At 52.7% G+C, this 21390-nt stretch overlaps 2 protein-coding genes across 3 annotated transcripts; both read left to right on the forward strand.

Moving 5' to 3' along the window:
• The first annotated feature begins 297 nt into the window (after window positions 1-297).
• Window positions 298-9014, forward strand: MTA2 (metastasis associated 1 family member 2). 2 transcript variants are annotated; one of them, XM_060606948.3, is made up of 18 exons: window positions 298-784; window positions 1522-1589; window positions 2278-2371; window positions 3981-4098; window positions 4239-4302; window positions 4460-4577; window positions 4876-4978; window positions 5156-5255; window positions 5394-5582; window positions 5686-5760; window positions 5886-5944; window positions 6165-6262; window positions 6382-6521; window positions 6781-7009; window positions 7213-7302; window positions 7591-7709; window positions 7819-7967; window positions 8187-9014. In XM_060606948.3, exons 1-18 carry the CDS (start codon window positions 757-759, stop codon window positions 8350-8352), a joined length of 2007 nt encoding a protein of 668 aa, XP_060462931.1. In that variant the 5' UTR covers window positions 298-756; the 3' UTR covers window positions 8353-9014. The 2 variants fall into 2 exon arrangements, with proteins under 2 accessions (XP_060462931.1, XP_060462932.1); XM_060606949.3 differs by lacking the exon at window positions 298-784 and adding an exon at window positions 854-1058.
• A 1616-nt stretch (window positions 9015-10630) lies between these two features.
• Window positions 10631-21326, forward strand: TUT1 (terminal uridylyl transferase 1, U6 snRNA-specific). The gene is made up of 9 exons (XM_060606947.3): window positions 10631-10804; window positions 12108-12298; window positions 16053-16368; window positions 16546-16646; window positions 18034-18503; window positions 19101-19210; window positions 19358-19468; window positions 19627-19719; window positions 20135-21326. The coding sequence occupies exons 1-9, from the start codon at window positions 10723-10725 to the stop codon at window positions 21280-21282; spliced, it is 2622 nt and encodes an 873-aa protein (XP_060462930.3). The 5' UTR covers window positions 10631-10722; the 3' UTR covers window positions 21283-21326.
• The last annotated feature ends 64 nt before the right edge of the window (window positions 21327-21390 follow it).

A 21390-nucleotide genomic window follows, 5' to 3' on the forward strand; every position in this document is an offset into this window, starting at 1 on the left:
GGCGCGGCTGGGCGCCTCCGGGGCCCTGTGGGGGTGGCGATGAAGGAAAAGAGGAGTTTGGAAGGAGTAGGGGAGCGTAGGCCACTCATGCAAATAACAGGCAAAGCCGCTTGCAAATAACCCGGCGGAGCGCAAAGGCGCGCGAGTCTTTTCGCGGCCGCAGGCGGAGTTGAGGGGCTCCGGCGAGGAGAGAGTTAAGCCCAACACCTCTCCCGCCCTCGGAGGAGGGGCCGAGCTGCAACGGAAATAACCGAGCGCCGGGCCGCGGTTGGCCGGAGGGAGCCGAACCTTTTCCGGAAGTAGCCGATCTCTGGGGTCTCGCTCTCCGACCTGAGCCGAGCGCCGGGCCTTGTTCTCCGGATCGGCCGAAGGTGTTCCGGAAGGAGGCGAAACCCGAGGCGGGCAGGGCAAGCCTTCCCGGCGGCCGGCAGATCCCAACGTCTGGTGGGGCTCGGCGAGGGCGGGGAGAGTCAGAACCTGGCTCCGGTCCGGCGGGAGCCGAGCTTGTTCCGGAAGAGGCCGAGCGGACCGGCGCTGGCCTCGGCGTCCCGGGCGTGAGGCGGTAGCTGCGGCGGCGACAGCGCGGGCCGGGATGAACCGCGACGGCTGAGGCAGCGGAGGTGCCGGCTACGCGGGCCCGACCGAGACTTCCGCGAAGCGCCAGCCCCGCGCTCGGGGCTTCGCCTCGAGCCGAGCCCTGCCCCCGCGAGCCTCCCGGACCCCTTTGTGCGGCCGGAGGCGGCGGCGGGAACGGCCATGGCGGCCAACATGTACCGGGTGGGGGGTGAGTACCGGGGAAGGGGCTGCGGGGCCCGGGGCGGGAGAAGTCGGGGACCGGGGCTGGAGAGGCTCGGCACCCGGCAGCGCGGGGAGCCGCGTCCGGGGCGGCGTGGTCCCGAGCGCGGACCGGAACCGGAACCGGGAGCACGGGGAGCGAGGGTGCGGGGACGGCGACGCGGCCGGGCGCCGAGGCCCCCCGGAGAGCCTGCGGGCTGCCTCGACGGCACTCTCGGGGCTGCGTCTGGGGCCCCGGGTCGGGAGTGGGGCCTGGGAAAGTGGTGCGGAAGGAGCTGACAGGGCAGGCAGGGGGCACCAAGGGCCGAGGCGTCCGCTCTGCCGCCTGAGCGGGACCGCCGGGAGGTTTCCTCTCCCCCGGGGCGTTATTGTGCGCCTGGGTTCGAAAAGGCGAGGGCACTGGAGCGAACAATTGCCGATGCCGGGGTGCAACTCCATCGCTGAATTGTGGGGACTGCAGGGGGACCCCCTGCTTCTTGTCTCTTCGTTGAGGCTCACTTTTGAGAGAAAGATCTGATATTAGAACTCGGTGGTCAGGGGTGGTGGTGGCGGGGGGGAAATCCCTCATTTTCTCGTAAGTCTCTCTACTTCCACATTTCAGCGTTCTCTCTACCTGGACCCTTATTCTTTTGGTCCCCTCAGGCCTCTTTTCTCTCAGACCCTGATGCTCTGGCTTTCCCATCTCCTCCTCTGATCTTCCCGGTGCTTCCCCACCCCCTCCTACAGATTACGTCTATTTTGAGAACTCTTCCAGCAATCCTTACCTGGTTAGACGGATTGAGGAGCTCAACAAGGTGAGTGGAGCAGAGTCCCACCCCTGCCCCTTCGGGTACCTCCCTCCCTCCCTCCCTCCAGGGGGTCTTTTTTTTTCTGAGGTCACTAACTTCAGGTGGAAGAGAGAGAGATCCAGAGAAAAACCAGCCCTAATCCTAAGTGCCCATTCATATTCATTCATTCATTCATTTATTCATTCAGTGTATTCAGGAAAGGCTTTTGAGAGCTAGGTGGGAGCTTTCCTATTCCTTCTCTTGGGGGCTAAGGAAAGGGAAAGTCTAGGGGAAAAAAGTTTGGAAGTTGTCCTTAAATGCGAGTCTCTTTATTTGTAATTTCTTTGGGTGTCTGGGTGGCTCAGTGGGTTGAGGGTCCGACTCAGTTTTGGCTCAGGTCACGATTCCAGGGTTGTGGGATGGAGACTTGAGTTGGGCTCCATGCTGAGCGTGGAGTCTGCTTGAGATTCTCATTCTCTCTCTCTCTCTCTCTCTCTCTCTCTCTCTCTCTCTCTCTCCCCACCTCCCCTCTCCCCAGCTCATGCTGTCTCTTAAAAAAAGAAAATTATAAAAAAAAAACAACACAAAAACCCTCATAGTTTCTTGGGTTTTTCTATTTACACCCCTTAGAAACTACTTCATGCTTAGTTTCTTCTTCATGTGTTTCCACTTTAAAACAACCCATTTTAACTGCAGTTTTCCTCCCCCCCCTTAGACAGCAAATGGAAACGTGGAGGCAAAGGTTGTGTGCCTTTTCCGGCGAAGGGACATTTCTAGTAGCCTCAACAGCCTGGCTGATAGCAATGCCAGTGAGTGTCTTTGTACCCCCACCCCACCCCCACCCTCCCTGCCTCCCCCTTCCCATGATCTGAGGTCTGGGCATGTCCCTGCAGGTGTTTCCCCTGGTAGCATGCCCAAAGCCCGGGTGTGAGTTTGGGGCTGGGAAATGCCTGGTCTCCAGAGGGAGGCCTGTTTTTACACGTTGGGGTTGGAAGCAGGGTGGAGAGACGATGATAAGGAAAGCCAGAATATGACTTGTGTGGGAGTGTGTGTATCTGAACGATAGGTGGAAAAGAGATGATAGTATTTAAATAAGGGAGGAAGAAGAGCTGTAGAGAAGCAGGACCCTTGAGGGACGGTTTTGGGTACATTGGGACAATGGGTGGTGATTGTAAAGGTCAAGGTGAAGAGGAAGAGGTTGTACTGAGAAGCTTGCAGGACAGGGAAGCAGCCTAATTTTGTGGTCGCAAGGTAGTGAGAATACATTGAAAGGGCAGAATAGGAAGCTCGGAAAGTTATCTTTGCCCTTTTTGCTCTTTCCCACCTCTTCCGTCCTTCTCCAATCCATTTTATATCTTTGCCTTTTGCCTTCTCTTCCTTCTCTTTATGATTTTATCTTTTTTAAAAAAAATTACCTCCTGTTTTCCTTAGTTGATTTTCCCTTTCCTGCTTTGGCTTTCTTTCCTCTTTCTCTTGTTCCTCCTTCTTAAATTATTTGCCTTATTTCAGGCTGCTTTGAGCACGAAGGGGTTAACAAGGAGCTAGGCCTACCAAGTTCCCTGGCCCTCTGGGGTTTCCAGCCCCATCTGGCAGGGGCTGACCTTGGCCTTGTCCAATCAGAAGGGGTGGGGGGTGTGGTCCCCCCTTGCCTTAGCACAGGGTTTCGCACAGGGTTTCCGGAGCACACAGGCGAGGGGTGGAGCCCGCTGCACCCCCACCCCCCTTCTCCCTGAGGTTGGGAACAATGCACCAATGAGCCTGGGCCTGTGGCTCTCCTGCCCCCTCCCACTTTGGGTGGCACTCAGCCAAGTTAACCCTTCTCACCAGGGTTTCAGGGCAAGTCGCAGCTCCTGGGAAGGAAGGTGTTGGCACTGGCTTGGGAAATACTGTCCTTGGAAGCCCCACAAACTTAGTAGTCAAGTGGACAGCGAAGGATTGTTACGGTTGCCTGATGTTTAAGAGCAAAGAGTCTCCTGAACTCTGAAAAGAAAAACTAGTAAACACAACCTTATGTGACAGTTGTTCACCATATTGGGTTTCTGAACCTCAGGCTGGTTTCGCAGGAGAGACGAGTGTGATGTTCCTGCTGGGCCTAGTGTGGGCAGATTTGTGCTTTATGAGTGGCATCTGAGCGTTGGTACCTGGGTTTGGGATGGGTTTCTGTGGCATTCTTTGTACTCTCAGCAGCTGTTCCCAAGGCACTGGTGATGGGGAGCTGGGAGGCCCGGAACAGCGGAGAGGGCTAGGGGGAGAGGGCTCAGTGGGAAAGCTGGTGGCTGTAGGTATAAACGGCAGATGCCTGGGGAATGTGAAAAAAAGCCAGCTGGGATAGGAAGTGTTTTCCCCGGGTCAAAGTTTCCAAGGTGGCTTCTTTCTGAATTAGTTTCTGACTTGACTTCTTCCTCCTTAATCTCCCAGGGGAGTTTGAGGAGGAATCAAAGCAGCCAGGGGTGTCAGAGCAGCAGCGACATCAACTGAAGCACCGGGAGCTTTTTCTTTCTCGGCAATTTGAATCGTTACCAGCCACCCACATAAGGTATAGGACAATCGGGGGGGCCACTGTGGCCGGTGTGCACTTCTTTAGAAGATGGAGAGGAGGGGCGTGGTGGCATAATGGAAGTGCTGTGGAGAAGGAATGAGGAGCTCACCTAGGGTTTTCGGACCTCTCTTCTGTAGGGGGAAATGCAGCGTGACCCTCTTGAATGAGACCGACATCTTGAGCCAATACTTGGAAAAGGAGGTGAGAAAGAGGTGTGGGGGGAAAGAAGGAGGGGAGTGGGTGTGCCCAGAAGGCAAGAGGAGAGTAGGACTGGAATGAGGTTCAGGTCCACAGACCGCCTGTCATGGGAACGCTGGATGCTCCCCACCGCCCGCTTACTTTTTCTTCCTGGCTCCAGGACTGCTTTTTTTACTCACTGGTGTTCGACCCCGTGCAGAAGACGCTTTTAGCCGATCAGGGGGAGATCCGAGTTGGTTGCAAATACCAAGCTGAGATCCCAGATCGCCTGGCAGAGGGTAAGCAACAGGACGGAGCGTGCGGCCCCTGAGTCATGTAACGTCGTAGTCGCTGTGAATGGCGTGCTGCGGAGTCATAGGCTCCACGGCCTTCACGGCTCTGTGCCATCGCCCTGACAAGCTGGGACCTTGGGAACCTGCAAGGGGCCAGTGGGCACAGTCGGGAAGAAAAGTCCGAGAGTTGAGGTGGCTGATAGAATCCACGCCAGAGGCACGGGGGGAGCGAGGTGCTGTTGTGTCAAGGCACCTGTTGTTCTCCTTTCCCTCTCCCTGATGTTGCCATTGCCCTGTTCCCCAGGAGAATCTGATAATCGGAACCAACAGAAGATGGAGATGAAGGTCTGGGACCCGGACAACCCTCTCACAGACCGGCAGATTGATCAGTTTCTCGTGGTGGCCCGGTGAGGGGTGGGTGGACGGGCAAGACGGGCTGGGGGCGGTGTGGACGCTCTGCATCGAATTCTCAGAGCTGGACTAGACTGGTTGTTTTGGCCTGCGTGGTTTTCCTTATCTGGCTTAGTTCCTCAGCTCACTCATGCTTTCTTCTCTCTCTCTTGACTTCTTAATATCTCCCTTAGGGCCGTGGGGACCTTCGCAAGAGCCCTAGATTGCAGCAGCTCCATTCGGCAGCCAAGCCTGCACATGAGTGCAGCTGCTGCCTCCCGAGATATCACGCTGGTGAGCAGAGGTTGCTGGGAAGTCGGGCAGGCTGGGCTCTGTGGGGACCTGCAGAGCCTGGGGACAGAGGAAGGGTCTCTGAGAAGCCCGGTGTGGAGGGTCTCAGGGCATCCGCATTGTTTCCCACCTTCCCGGTAGTTTCATGCCATGGATACGTTGCAGAGGAACGGCTACGACTTGGCTAAGGCCATGTCGACCCTGGTGCCCCAGGGAGGCCCAGTGCTGTGTCGGGACGAGATGGAGGAGTGGTCGGCCTCGGAGGCCATGCTGTTTGAGGAGGCCCTGGAGAAGTACGGCAAGGATTTCAATGATATTCGCCAGGATTTTGTAAGTGGACGGGGCTGGCAGGAGAGGTGGAAGAGACGACAGGTGAGGGAGCGGGGACCCGGAGCCAGATGCCAGCTCAGCTTCCTTCCCTCTGCCTCCTTAGCTGCCTTGGAAGTCACTCGCCAGCATAGTCCAGTTTTATTACATGTGGAAAACCACAGACCGCTATATTCAGCAGGTATGGGCTGGGCTGGGAAGGCTGGACCAGGGGCCTCCTGCTCACCCCTGCCTTCGAAGTTGATGACATCGTCCTGTGGAGGTGCTCTGATCCTTCTCTTTCTTCCTTTTTTCCCCTTCTTGCAGAAAAGATTGAAAGCTGCTGAAGCAGACAGCAAACTGAAACAAGTCTATATCCCCACCTAGTAAGTGTGGTAGGTGGGGGAGGCTGGCATGTTTTCTTTTTCTCCCTCCCCACCCTCCCTGCCCCCGCACCCCCCCCCCCCCCCCCAGCAATGCTTTTCTCAGTGATTGGTGGTGACCACGGCAGGAGTCAGGGTCAGAGGGTCAAATGATCGGGAGGAGGTGGATGTGGATTCTCTTTCTTGACCGGTTCCTGGTTTCTCCCCACACTGTTCCTGTCAGTACTAAGCCAAATCCTAACCAGATCATCTCTGTGGGCTCGAAACCTGGCATGAATGGGGCTGGATTCCAGAAGGGCCTGACTTGCGAGAGCTGCCACAGTGAGTTTCAGGGAGGGGCAGGGATGTTGAGGGGGGTGAGGTCTTCTCTGGGCCAAGGACCTAAGGGGCTCAGGTGGCATATTTGTCCCAAACTCCCCCTTTTCTCCGTGTTCCTACAGCCACACAGTCTGCCCAGTGGTACGCCTGGGGCCCACCCAACATGCAGTGCCGCCTCTGTGCTTCCTGCTGGATCTACTGGAAGAAGTATGGGGGACTGAAGACCCCGACCCAGCTTGAGGGAGCTGCCCGGGGCACAACAGTAAGGACTGATGGGGAATAGGCAGGGGAGAGCAGTAAGCATAGTGATGTGAGCTTCAGGTGAAGGCCAGAGCCTTAAAAGGTGGTTTGATGTGTGTGGGGTTGGGGAGGTGGTGCTTAGTGGTGGTTGGGGAGACGGGTGGGTGGGATGGTAGTAAAAAGATCAGGCGGGAATAAACTGCTTTTTGCAGAGAATGAAGGAAACAAGGGAGCCTCAGTGCCCATCCGTGTTCTCTCTTTTTCCTATGTCTTTCTTCCAGGAGCCACACTCGAGGGGTCATTTGTCTCGACCTGAAGCCCAGAGTCTCTCCCCCTATACGACCAGCGCCAACCGGGCCAAGCTACTGGCTAAGAACAGGCAAACATTCCTGCTTCAGACCACAAAGCTGACCCGTCTTGCCAGACGCATGTGCAGGGACCTGTTACAGCCGAGGAGGGCTGCCCGACGACCCTATGCCCCTATCAATGCCAATGCCATCAAGGCAGAGTGTAAGGGCAGGAGCGGTGGGGCTAGTGGCAGGCCTGGGTGCTCTGGCCAGAAAGCAGAGCAGAGACCAGTGTTTCTCTGGAGGTTTAATGACCACAGGGACGGCAGGCCACAGCGGTTTGATAGGAGGTTAGATGTGGCTCCTGGCCGTAGGAGAGGCCTGAGTAGCGAAGCCCCTTCAAAAGCTGTCATCTTTGCTCTCCAGGCTCCATTCGACTTCCTAAGGCTGCGAAAACTCCACTGAAGATTCACCCTCTGGTGCGGCTGCCCCTGGCAACTATTGTCAAAGATTTGGGTATGGGATGGGGAAACCAGACTGTGGGTATGGGATGGGGAACCAGTTAGATGGTTTCAGGGTCTCCGTCATCCTTTTACTATCATAGTCCAAAGAGATTTAGTTTAACAAACTGTACTCCTGTAGGTTAATAACGATTTTCATAGACTGTCCAATATTACCATAGTGAGCTAAGGCCACATTCCTGTGGTAGTTGCCAGACTGCTTTTGGGGATGCCCAGGGAAACTACATACAGAAGAGAAAACATGAAATTTCTCCAAGTTTTTTCCTGTTTTTTTTCTTGGCAGTGGCCCAGGCACCTCTGAAACCAAAAACACCTCGGGGTACCAAGACACCGATCAACAGAAACCAGCTGACCCAGAACCGGGGTCTGGGGGGCATTATGGTGAAACGGGCCTATGAGACTGTGAGTTGACAGCTGGAGTGGGCCAGGCCGATTGGGCGGGCTTTTATTTCTGATAGGGATCTGTGAGCCCTCTCTCATTGTGCTGCCTGCACCCACCCCTCCTCTCCAGATGTCAGGAGCCGGGGTCCCCTTCTCTGCCAATGGAAGGCCTCTGGCCTCAGGGATTCGTTCAAGCTCACAGCCAGCAGCCAAGCGTCAGAAACTAAACCCGGCTGATGCTCCCAATCCTGTGGTGTTTGTGGCCACAAAGGATACCAGGTAGGGAGCCCACCCACCGTAGGAGGGGCTGAGAGGTTGATAACCCAGGTTGGTGGGTAAGGATAATAGGAATTCTGAACAAGACCAGCTCCAGAAGACTGGGTACGGGGTGGGGGTGCCAGGAAAGAATGGGCCAGAAGGCACACTATGGCATGGAATGGGGAAGGGGGTTTACCTTGAGGGTCCTGGCCTTCATTCCACTCTTCTTTTCCTGGCCAGGGCCCTGCGGAAGGCTCTGACCCATCTGGAAATGCGGCGAGCTGCTCGCCGGCCCAATTTGCCCCTGAAGGTGAAGCCACCACTGATTGCAGTGCGGCCCCCGGTCCCACTGTCTGCACCGTCACATCCTGCCAGCACCAATGAGCCTATTGTCCTGGAGGATTGAGCGTCTGCGGGGAGGGAGGGAGGTGGGCTGAAAGCTAGAGGGTGGGTGCCCAGGGCACCCGCCCTCCCTTCCCTCTAGTATCAAAGGGAATGAGGAGTGAGGGAGGGAGGGAGCAAGTGTGTGTCCTTGGAGGGGTCGGGCGCCCTCTGGTGTTACCACTTGCAAGGCTCGTCCCCTTCCCATGCTTCTCCATGCCTGGTGGTGGAGGACACACTGCAGGAACTTGGTCCATTGTGGGAACCTAGCCTGTTTTGGGGGGTAGGACCCACAGTTGTCTTGGACAGTTTTGGGGGGGAGGGTTTTTTAATTTTTTAAAAATTTTGCCTCCCTTTTTGAAAGGGGATGGGGGAGGGGAAGAGTAAATTGATAGGAGGTGGTGGTACCTGGTTGGGGGAGGGGGGCGTGCACTGCCATGACTATATCTTTTTTTTTTTTCTAATGGGGGTTTCTCTTCCTGTCCGGTGTCCGGACTTTCCTAATTGGAGTTTGAGGCCCCTAAGCTGGCATCAGCCCCAGCCCATGCTCTCTCTTTTCCTTCCCTCGCCTTGTCCCCTCTGCCTTTTGTACGCCAATTCTCAGAAATAAAGATCTTTTGTCCGTTTTTTTAACCTCGGATTCTGTAATTGGTTCTTATAGTAACAAATAAAAAGCTGTTTTCTTCAGCTTCTCCCGGCTCAGCTGTTCTCTGCCATGGGTGGGGGGTGGGGGGGTGGGGGGAGGGTGGTGTCTTCAGTTGGAATAAAGGACAAAGGGATAAGAAAGAAGATACAGATGGTGCTTGCCCTGGGGGCAGCTTTCTGAGATAGGCAGCATGGACAGGCAGACTGTTCCTGCTAGCTTTCTTGGGGGACCCAAACTGCTCCCCAGCTCCCTGTGGTGCTGGAACTCGAGCTCCATCTTGGTACAGATTCACTCAAAACAGAATCAGCTGACTCTGGTTGGTGGCTTCCACAGGAAGGGAGGCGTGAAGGTGCTTTTTCTTCTATTTCCCAACCCTTAGCTCTCAGGAAATTCTGGGAGTTGCTGGAAGCCAGGGCAAGATGTAGCCTACCTTGGGGGGGGGGGGGGTACTGCAGTATCTTACCACCCAGCTCTGTGGTTTATTTGCACAAGTTGCCACTTCAAGGATTCCCAAGACCAGCCTCAGTAACTGCCTTGGCCTGAGCTCCACTCTAGTGCTGTCTCCTGCCTTTTTGGGTTTGGGAAACAAGCCTTAGCAGGGCCCAACAGGAGGAGCACCTTCGGAGAGTGAATAAGAGGTTAAGCCTGTTGTACGTGTTCCTTCCACACTTTAGAGATAGATAGGGGAACAGACTCAGCAGTTGAGACTTTGCTTAAGGTTTCGGATCTTGAGATGTCTGCTTCAGGTCCAGGGCGCTTTCCGCAGTCCGAAGCTGTGCGCTGACAGCCGCAGCAGAAACTGCTTAGCCCATCTGAGAGTCTTCTCCATGTCATGTTCTCTGTCCCCAGGGCCTCCCCAGCTCCTTTACTCTCCCCATTCTGAGCTTACACCCCGGCAGTATCGGGAGGAACTGAGCACTCTACCAGTCTGGGGAAAGAAGCATTTTTTCCCTCCAATGTCTCCACTCAGCTGTCACATGGTAGGTTCCATCGCCTGCCTTGAAGGGGGCCGGTGGCTCTGGCGCCTCGTGAGTACACTTCACGCAGCCCACTATTGCGGAAGGAAAGCCTGACTCACCGGGACCGCAGCGATCTGGCTGTGGCTGAGTGGAGTCTAGAGGGTGCCCACAGGGGCAGAGCTCCCCAACCAGGGCTAGGAAGTGGTCCCTGAACGCCCATTTTAGGGAAGGACAGAGGGCAGAAGGAGAGAGTAACAGCCCTAAGGAACTTGGGAGTCCAGGGGCAGCCTTGAGTTTTGTGAAGTCGGCTCATCCTCCGCCTTTATTCGCCAGGTGAAAAAGGAGAGAGGATGATGCAGCGCCGCGGGTCTCTAACCGCCTCTTGAAAGAAGGTACAAGCAGCACACTCCCGAACTCCCAGCAAGGATAGAGCACTCAGGCTTCAAACCCCCGCCGGCGCCGGTTTTTGTGGCCACTCTATGAATATTCATGAAGCCTTGGGCCAATCAACGCCTAAGTGGCTCAGAGCACACCAATCGGCTTACCGCATGCAGATAAGTATCAAAGATGGGCGGCTTTTCCAGAAGCGGGTGAAGACTTAAAGGCGGGTGGAAACGGAACCCGGACCCTTAGGGACTCAGTTTCCGGAGGAGTGTGCCTGCGCGATTGGCCTTGCTACGTCATTTCCTATTGGACTGGCGGAAGTTGCTTCCAAGCGCGCTGCGATTTGTAGGCGTGAGTTCCGGTGGTGGCAGAAGTGGTTGTGTGTTGTCCGTACTGGAGAGTCGCGATGGCGGCAGTGGATTCGGATGTCCAATCGCTGCCTCGTGGGGGTTTCCGCTGCTGCCTCTGCCACGTTACTACAGCCAACCGTAAGCGGTGGCTTGTGAGGGGGTGGTCGTGAGTTTTCGTCTTCGGGTCCTAGTTTTTGTCAAGTCGGTTGGTAGGGTCACTCACCTCGGTTTTCACTCCGCCTGTACGAAGGGATTGGAGAGTGGGGAAAGCCCCACCACTTTGCCCCCTCATCCCTAGTATCCGAAATCTCTACAACTCAAGTGTCATGATCTTATTCCCTCTATCACCGTCATCTGTTGGACGCCCCCTTTGTGCCTGTTACTCGGCTGGGCTCTCGGGTGGGGTGAGGGGATTTAGAGGTGAAGGAGCTCACCATCTAGAGATGCAGACAATTCCAGAGCTCTAGAGATACGTTTAGACAGCTGTAGGATCACTGAGAAAGTAGCACTTAACTCAGGGTAGCCCCTACGGAGGAGCTAGGCAAAGGCAGAGATGGGTGAGGTAGCAGGGTAGCAGGGCATGCGTGATGAGAAAGTGGATTTGGCAGAATCGACAGGATTCTTGTATGACAGCGCAGGGGACTCCATGAAACCTCAAATTCCACTTTTGAAGTCTGGAATCACGATCTTTCCTAAACTGGAATCATGATCTTCCTTAAACAGATCTTCCATTCTTTTTCTTTGTGAATGACATTACCACTCTTTGTCCCCTAGGGCAAGCCAGAAATCCAAGATAGTCTTCCCTGGCCCCACATATACATTGGTGACAATAAGCAGCTGACCCAAAATTTAATAAAAAAAAAAAATAAAATAATAATAATAGCAGCTAAACTTTTCCCGTGGTCCACATGTACCAGACTCTGCCAAGTACTCTTAGAGGCATAATACCTGTGTGGTACTGTTAATATCTTAATTTTGTGTGTGCACAGAGATGCACAGAGAGGTTAAGTAACTTGCCCAAGATCTCACACAGCTTGCTGGAGCTGAGAATTAAACTTGGGCAGTGTGACTTCAGATCTTGCACTTTCAATCTCTATACCATACCTAGGGATGATTCATGAGGGAATAGTCTAGGGTCCTGTTTTATTTAGTTCCTCTGTATATGACCTGGATAAGCTTCCCGTTAATTTCTTTACAATTTGCAGGTGTTGCCCTAGCACTTAGAGATGGTTTAAGAAAAAGTGGTAGCTAGCTCTCTGGGGAACCACTTAGAATGCATTATATAGACAAATGGACAAGACAGGAAGGTGAAAAGAGCTAGGACTTTGTTTATTCAAAGATCACACTTCCTATGGCTTGGAAGGATTAGTAGGATTTAGGTATGCATTTAAGTCCACCGAAGAGTGATTTGGATGTTTTTGTTTCATGTTTATCTTTGCAGGACCCAGCCTAGATGCCCATTTGGGAGGCCGGAAGCACCGGCACCTGGTAGAACTACGAGCTGCCCGAAAGGCCCAGGGTCTTCGGAGTGTGTTTGTCAGTGGCTTTCCCCGGGATGTGGATTCTGCGCAGCTTTCTGAGTACTTCCAGGCATTCGGACCCGTGGCTAGTGTCGTCATGGACAAGGACAAGGTAGAGTGAATGGCTGTTGGTGTAAAGAACGAGTCAGGTGTGCCACATACAAAAAGAAATGAGGGAGAAACCAGCAGCCCTGTTTCAGCTGGTGCCTCATCCTTGGTGGGCTTGTCCTTCGTGGATACCACAGTACTTGGGCCAGTCTAGCTTTGTGAGCTTCCCCGCCCCAGCCCCTGCTTGGGTTTTATCAGTTCACCAGAGTTAGTCACTGGGGGACTTACTGGTCATTTATTTATTCAGTCAATCTTCATTTGACTTGCCAAATATTAACTGCTGACTTTGTACTGGGCACCATGCGTAGAGCTGCATTTTCAGTCATGAATAGGATAGATCTGATCTCTGCAGGCACAGAGCTTACAGTTTTGTGAATAACGTAATTACAACGAAGCAGGTGCTTTGAGGCCACACCATTGGGAGATCTGTCCTAACCCCACAAGAGACTGGTTGATAAAACAGCTAGCAGTTTTATTAACTTCCAGTGAGAGATACTAATGTTAGCTGGCCAAAATACCCTGTTCTCTGGACAGTGCTAGACAAACAGGCTTGTTCTTTGTGGTCCTTTTTGTCTTCCAGGCAGACCTTTTGTCAGTTTCTCGTTAGTCCTTTGAAAAAAGTTCAGTATTGTACTGCTGTGTTGTGTCATCATATTATAGTTCTGAGGTTGTGCTCTCGTTATGCAGGCATGGCTTTGACTGCCCATGTCTTCTCTTAGGACGGGCTGGGGTGTGTTTTCCTTAGCGATTGCGTTCAGCAATGGACCCACAGTGGCTTAAACAAAAGGGGTTTAATAATAATTCTTCTTCTTCTTCTTCTTCTTCTTCTTCTTCTTCTTCTTTAAGTTTATTTGAGAGAGACAGTGCAAGCAGGGGAGGGGCAGAGAGAGAGGGGGATAGAGGATCCACGGCGGGCTCTGTGCCAACAGCAGACAACAGACAGCCTGATGCTGGGCTCGAACTCCTGAACTGTGAGGTCATGACCTGAGCCAAAGTCAGATGCTCAACCGACTGAGCCACCCAGGTGCATCTAATTGTTCTTTGTAACAAGACGTCCAGACCTGGGCAGTCTAGGACTGTACTGTTTTCCTGCTCTGTCATTAATTGGCAAGTGGCTCTCACTTCTTAGTTGTGATAATGCTGCTTGCACATCTTCAGGTAAGGAAAAGGGGCAGGCTGGGGTGCCTGGGTGGCTCAGTTGGTGGTTCAACATCCGACTCTTGGTTTTGGTTCAAGTCATGATCCTAGGGTCATGGGGATTGAATTCTGCTTTGGGCTCTGAGCTGAGCATGGGGCCTGCTTAGGATTCTTCCTCTCTCTCTTTCTCTCTCTCTCAAAATGAATGAATGAATGAATGAAAGACTGAAGGACAGTTTAAAAAGGCTAGTGCCATATGAGCCTGACTTTATTCCCCTGCTTTTCTCTTATTTTTTTAATGCTTGCAAATTTACCTTGAGAGAGAGAGAGAGAGGAGAGAGAAAATCCCAAGTGGGCTCCGTGCTGACATGATCTTACAAATTGTGAGATCATGACCTGATCCGAAATCAAGAGTTGGAAGCTTAACCAACTGAGCCACCCAGGCTCCCCTCCTCTGATTTTCTTTATTTTCTAGGAAAAATTTTCCACACGCCTCTTCATTAGACTTTGTATATCTCATAGGCCTGAATTCTATCCCATGGTTACCCCTAGCTACAGGCAAGACTGGGAAATGTTTTTTTAGCTGGGCACCTTGCCCTTTTGAACAAGAATCAGGGTTCTGTTAGTAAGAAAGAAATGGAGAGGGCATCTGGGTGGCTCCGTTGTTAAGCATCTGACTTCGGCTAAGGTCATGATCTCACAGTTCCTGAGTTCGAGTCCCACATCAGGTGAGTCCTGCATTGGGTGAGCACAAGCCCTGCTTCAGGTGAACAGCAGCCCTCCTTTGGGTAGAAACTGGAGCCCCGCTTCTGGTGAGCCCTGCTTCTCTCGCGCGCTCTCTCTGCCCCTTGCTCACTTGCACCCTCTGTCTCTCAAAAAAAAAAAAAAAAAAAAAAAAAGGGAGAAGGTGTATTTATTGGGTGAGCGCTTGGCAGTGTCTGCCCCAGACTAATTCCTCAGAAAACTCAGTACCTTCATTTTTGTTCATATTTGCTTCAGTTGTAAAGAATGACCTTTTTCTGAGCTTAAACCTCAAGTTTCTGAGGCTTTTAATTATTACCAGAATAAGGAGTAAAGTTTTTATTGAATAATTATCATGCACCAATCATGTGCTAAGTAGTTGACAAACAATATCTCATTTAATTTCCACAACAGTTCCTTGAGGGAGATCATCACTGGGAAGTTGGAGATTTGGGGGATTAAGCCCCTTACTTGGAGGCAGTCACAAGTTACTTTTTAGTTTCTTAATTTCTAAAATGGAAATAATAATGTATACTGTGTAGGAGCCTTGTGAGACTTAGGGATAGTTCATGTGAACTGCTTGGTTTGTAATAAGCCCTCAGTATAATAAGCTCAGTAAGTGGTAGCACTAGCTTGGGGTGATGGTATTGACAAGAGAAAAATAGCCAGGAGACAGCCTTCTGAATCTGCTAATCCTGTCCTCCCTGATGCCTTCAGTGGAGTTCTTGAGAAAAATATGTGTGCAGACAAGGCCAAGCAAAGAGACACCTAATTCCTAGCTGGGGCTTTGATCGCAAACTTGGTGTTGAACTGCAGTCTGGTGAGTAGTGTGATTCCTCAGAGTTGGAAGATTGGCCTGGCCCGGTCCAAGTGGCTGCGTTTCTTCCTTGTTTCACATTTTTGCTGTGTTTGGCAGAGGGCAGAAGTGAGATGAGTGATAAAATTCACACTTTTGAAGTACACAATTCAGTGGTTGCTAGTATATTTACAAGGTTCTTCACCCATCCTTCCAGAATGTTTTCATCACCCCTCGCCTCTGATTCAGGCCCGTGTGCTGGTGAGGCTGCTCCCCCTGTCCCACTGCTTCATTAATTTTAATTTGTGTATGTGGTGTGAGGTCCAATATCATTCTTTTGCATTTGGCTATCCAGTTGTCCCAGCCCCACGTCGAGAAGACTAATCTTTCCTCATTGAATGGTATTGACAACTTTGTGAAAAATCTGTTGATCCTATGGGGCGCCTGGGAGACTCAGTCAGTTGAACATCCAACTTCAGCTCAGGTTATGATCTCACAGCTCGTGAGTTTGAGCCCTGCGTCGGGCTCTGTGCTGACAGCTCCGAGTCTGGAGCCTGCTCTGATTCTGTGTCTCCCTCTCTCTCTGCCCCTAACCCACTCGCATTCTATCTCTGTCTCTCTCAAAAATAAATAAACATTAAAAAAAAAAAATTAAAAAAATAATCAGTTGACCATAGAGGTATGGGTTTAATTTCTGGAGTGTCCGTTCCATTCCCTTCATCTTTTTCTTTTTGAAGTTTATTTATTTTGAGAGAGAGAGAGAGAGAGAGCACGTGCGTGAGTGGGGGAGGGGCAGAAAGAGAGGGAGACAGAGAATCCCAAGCAGGCTCTGCACTGTCAGTGCTGAGCCCTACATGAAACCATGAGATCATGACCTGAGCTGAAGTCGGATGCTTAACCGACTGGGCCACGCAGGTGCCCTGAGAATTGTTTATCTGAGTATATTCCCTGTTCAGAAACATTAAGCAGATATTCCTGATTTATAGGGTGGTCCCAGTTTCAAAGAGTGTCACCCACTGTCAAATCACGCGTTTGGATTCTTGGTTCCAAAACCATGATCACTGCCCCTGTTGTGATTTGCCAGGGAGTTTTTGCTATCGTGGAGATGGGGGACATAGGGACCCGAGAAGCTGTCTTGTCACAGCCCCAGCACAGCCTGGGAGGACACCGCCTGCGGGTCCGGCCACGGGAGCAGAAAGAGTTCCAGAGCCCTGCCTCCAAATCCCCCAAAGGAGCGGCCCCTGACAGTCACCAGCTGGCCAAAGCACTAGCCGAGGCCCCCGACGTCGGGGCACAAATGGTGAAGCTCGTGGGGCTGAGGGAGTTGTCCGAGGCTGAGCGGCAGCTTCGGAGCCTCGTCGTGGCCCTGATGCAGGAGGTCTTCACAGAGTTCTTCCCTGGTGAGTCCTCTCCCTTCCCGTGTCTCCCTGTTCTTCCCTCCCTCAAGTCCACACCCCCAGTTCTCCCTCAGCTAGAGGCATTTATCCGGCTGCTCTTCCTTCTTTGTGCCCCCGTGTCCTTCCACCCCATACTCCTCTCTAATGTTGCCCCGCCTTTATTTTCTGCCCGGCACCCAGGCTGTGTGGTCCATCCTTTTGGGTCTTCCATAAACAGCTTTGATGTCCATGGCTGTGATCTTGACCTCTTCCTGGATCTGGGTGACTTGGAAGACTCCCAGGTGAGTGACCAGGGAGGTAGCTAGGAAGAGTCAGCAGCGACGGTCCTCTCTCTCTCATGTTTAGTTCCTCATCTGTGAAATGGGGATAATAGAAGCTACCTGAAAGGGTTATTGTAATTGGAGAAACGTGAATGTGGATGGGTATTAGGTAGAATGAATAGGAGTTGACATAGGATACATGGCATTTGTAACATGAAAAAATCAGATTTCAAAACAGTGTATATAATACCCTATTTGGGGAAAAAATATATAAAAGGACATATAATAAAGTAATTTTGGGGTTATGTTTTTGCTTATCTATATTTTCTAATCTCTAATGTACAGTTTCTGCGTTTGGAATAGGAAAGGTTGTTAGTATTTTTGTAAAAGATTTTGTTTTTTAGAGCAGTTTTGGGTTCACAGGAAAACTTAGCAGAAAGTACAGAGTTTTCTTATACTTCCTACTTTACAAAAAGGGTTATTTTAAACTAGTTTTTTTTTTTTTTTTTAAGTCTATTTGAGAGAGAGAGAGCATAGGCAGTGGAGCGGCAGAGAGAGAGTGAGGAGGAGACAGAATCCAAAGCAGGCTCCAAGCTCTGAGCTGTGAGCACAGAGCCTGACGTGGGGCTCGAACTCACAAACTGTGAGATTATGACCTGAGCCAAAGTCGGATGTTTAACGACTAAGCCACCCAGACGCCCCATAAAAATCTCTTGAGAGCAAGTTGCATACATTGAATCCCATAATAGTCCAGTGTGTATCAGGGAAGCACAAAGGCGTCCTAGTGTGTAGCGGCAGGACAGTTAGCAAGTAGGGACATGTTAACCTGGTGCAGGTGTAAAATGTTATGAGACTTTAGTCTACAGCCTGTCCTCTACCTTCATCAGTTGCCCACCAGCAGGCTAGCGTTGTTTACTCAGTCTCCTTTACCGTTCCTCTGCCTTCTTTTGTCTTTCATGACCGTGACATTTTGGTAGACTACAGACCATTTATTATGTGGCATTAAAAGTTATTTTTAATGTAGTTAAATTGATTTATTTTTGAGTTTATGCATTTTGAGAAAGAGAGTGCACAAGCAGAGGAGGGCAGAGAGAGAGGGAGAGAGAGAATCCCAAGCAGGCTCTGCACTGTCAGCACCGAGCCCGATGCGGGGCTTGATCTCATGAACCATGAGATCATGACCTGAGCCGAAATCAAGAGTCGGATGCTTAACTGACTGAGCCACCCAGGCGCCCCAGGTTATTTTTAATTTTGAAAAGGGATTGTGAGGATTAAATGAGTTAATTTATATAAAACCCTTGGAGTGGGGCCTAACTCATAAGCAGTAATAGATAGATTTTGAGGAATGTTGCCCACATGGGGAACAGCAAGAGAGGCGACTATTCATTCAACTCATTTCTATCTACAGCCAGCCCCAAAGGCTCCAGAGTCTCCATCTTTGGATTCAGCCCTTGCGTCCCCACTGGATCCTCAAGCCCTGGCCTGTACCCCAGCTTCCCCTCCAGACTCACAGCCTCCTTCTCCCCAAGACTCGGAAGCCCTGGACTTTGAAACTCCTTCCTCTTCCCTGGCACCCCAGACTCCGGACTCTGCTTTGGCCTCTGAGACCCTTGCCTCTCCCCAGTCCCTGCCTCCAGCCTCCCCACTGCAGGAGGACCGGGGAGAGGGGGACCTGGGGAAGGCCCTGGAACTAGCAGAGGCCCTGAAAGAGGGGGAGAAGACAGACGGGGTGGCCATGCTGGAGTTGGTGGGATCCATTCTTCGGGGCTGTGTCCCTGGAGTGTACCGAGTCCAAACTGTGCCCTCTGCCCGACGCCCTGTGGTCAAGTTTTGCCATCGGCCTTCAGGTCTCCACGGTGACGTCTCCCTCAGTAACCGGTACCTTTGTCGTGGGGGTGGGGTGGTTGGGGAAGGGCAGCTGAGCACTCTGGGGTGGTGGAGAGGGAACCCCTGTGCAGAAAGCTCCTGCCTTGCTGAGCATTGAGGTTATCCTTGTTGGGTTCCATCCCCTCCTTCTGCCATTTGTAACCTGTCTGGCATCCGTTTTCACGAATGTAAAGGGTATTCCTTGAAATACTGTTTTTAGGGGATTCAGAAAAGAGTTCCAGGGTTGAATAAGTTTGGGAAATGCTAAGTTAAATGCAAATAGGTCTCCCTTTCCTCCCTCTCCTCCACTTCCTCTTTCCTTCTCTTTCTCCTTGCCCCTCTTTCTCCCTCCCTTCATTTCTTTGCATATGAAAGGCTCTGAGCAGTCTTGTAACTACACGCTTCTGGAATATCCTATCCAGGAGGGGCATAGAGGATGTAGTGTTTCCCCAGACACATTGATGGCTTTTCGTATACCCTTTCGCATGACCAGTGTGTTAGCGGACACTTGGGAAACCCTCTTTTGGCTTTCTTCCAGCTGGCCCCCGTTCCGCAAGCCGGGAATGAGAGCAGGGTTCCCCAGCACTGACACCCTGGTCTTTGTTCCAGGCTGGCCCTGCATAACTCTCGTTTCCTGAGTCTCTGCTCTGAGCTGGATGGGCGAGTACGGCCCCTCGTGTACACCCTCCGCTGCTGGGCTCAGGGTCGAGGGCTGTCAGGTGAGGATGAATCAGGACAGACTTGGGGTAAAGCTGCTGTTGGGGCAAAGGGAGGGAAGGGGAGGCAGGTACAGGAACCAGGGTTGAGAAAACCAGGGAGGGTGTCAGATGGCATCCCCAATCTAACTGGAATTATTATTTACCCAGGGAGTGGCCCCCTTCTCAGTAACTACGCCCTGACCTTGCTCGTGATCTATTTCCTTCAGACCAGGGACCCTCCTGTGTTGCCCACTGTATCCCAGCTCACCCAGAAAGCAGGTACGGCAGCCTGGCCTCCACCTTCTTTATGTTGGTAGCATCAGCTTTCCTCTTATCTCGTTTAGGTGCACTAAAGTTACCCCAGGAATGAGATCTCTGCTTACCACCCCCAAATCTTCCTGCTTCCAGGCTGACCCTCACCTTTTTCACTTTCACAGGTGAGGGCGAACAGGTGGAGGTTGATGGCTGGGACTGTAGTTTCCCCAGGGATGCCTCAAGACTGGAGCCCAGCACCAATAAGGAGCCCCTCAGTGAGTTTGGGGAGCCCGGTAAAGGATTAATAAATGATGTTAGTCACAAACGTAGATGTGACATAGCTCAGTTGCTGTTTGCCAGGCACGGTTCTCACAACCACCTCGTGGGACAGCTAGTATTACTGCCATTTTACAGATGAAGAAACCATGCATTGGAGCAATGAAGTGGCCTGCTCAAGGTTACACTGCTAGCAAGGGGAGGGAGCAGCATCTGGGGAAGGATGTTGGTGGGGGCACGGGGAGAGAGGCTGGACCTCTTGTCTATGGAGACTAGAGGAGCCCGGCTTCTGGCACTCTTCTGAGCTACTTGGAAGGGAAAAGAAAGTCCTTCTAAGAGAATGCCTCTAGTGCAGGCCTGTCTCGGTTCTGGCCTCTAAGTAACCCTTTCTGCCTGGTCTTCCTCCTCTTCCAGGTTCTCTGCTAGCCCAGTTCTTCTCCTGCGTCTCGTGTTGGGATCTTCGTGGCTCACTGCTGTCCCTGCGGGAGGGTCAGGCACTGCCTGTGGCAGGGGGCCTGCCCTCTAATCGCTGGGAGGGTCTGCGCCTTGGCCCCATGAATCTCCAGGACCCCTTTGACCTGAGTCACAATGTGGCAGCCAATGTGACCAGCCGGGTGGCCGGGAGGCTACAGAACTGTTCCCGAGCGGCAGCCAGTTACTGCCGAAGCCTGCAGTACCAGCGCCGTTCCTCCCGGGGTCGGGACTGGGGGCTGCTCCCTCTTCTGCAGCCCAGCTCCCCCAGTGCTTTGCTGTCCGCAACGCCCATCCCCTTACCCCCTGCTCCCTTCACCCAGCTCACTTCTGCCCTGGCCCAGGTGTTCAGGGAAGCACTGGGATGCCATATGGAACAGGGAACCAAGAGACTGCGGTCAGAGGGAGGTGGACCTGAGGAGTCTCCCCAGGGAGGGACCAGCAAAAGATTGAAACGAGATGGACAGGAAAAAAGCTGGGAGGAGGGACGGGAGGAGCAGCAGGGATGCACGGGAGACCCCAGCGAAGATGGGGTGGAGGAAATGGTTATAGAGGTTGGAGAGACGGTGCAGGACTGGGCCGTGCATAGCCCTGGGCGGCCAGGGGAGCCACCCCACGTGACCGGGCAGCATCTAGCCCCTGGAGAAGAGGGGCGGTCAGGCCATGCGGCACTGGCAGAGCAGGGGCCCAAAGGACCTGAGGCAGCAGGAGAAGGGGCTCGGGGTGAGGCAGGGAAGGGGATGTCCCTCTCCTTAGTGAGCTGGCGCTGTGCCTTGTGGCACCGAGTGTGGCAGGGGCGGCGGCGTGCCCGGCGACGCTTGCAGCAGCAAACCAAGGACCGAGACGGAGGCGGTGCCGGCGCTGCAGAGTGGCTGGCAACGGAGGCTCAGGTAACCCGGGAGCTGAGAGGACCCGGCAGTGCTGCACAGAAGCCGGGGGCTGAGCCGCTCCTGACCTTCGTGGCGTCGGCCTCCCAGGCCGGCCAGACTCTCACTGTGACCCCACTGCAGGATTCTCAAGGCCTGTTCCCTGACCTCCATCATTTCTTACAGGTTTTCCTCCCTCAAGCACTTCGAAACCTCCTCAAGTGAAGACAGGGACCCTAAGGGGCAATAAAGCTGCTAGTTAATAAGCACTACAGTGTCCTCTAATTTCCACCCAGTACTTCCCCTCCCCAGACCTTACTGCCTCTTCTCAGA

Source organism: Panthera onca, chromosome D1 (assembly GCF_046562875.1).
Source record: "Panthera onca isolate mPanOnc1 chromosome D1, mPanOnc1 haplotype 2, whole genome shotgun sequence".
NCBI lineage: Eukaryota > Metazoa > Chordata > Mammalia > Carnivora > Felidae > Panthera > Panthera onca.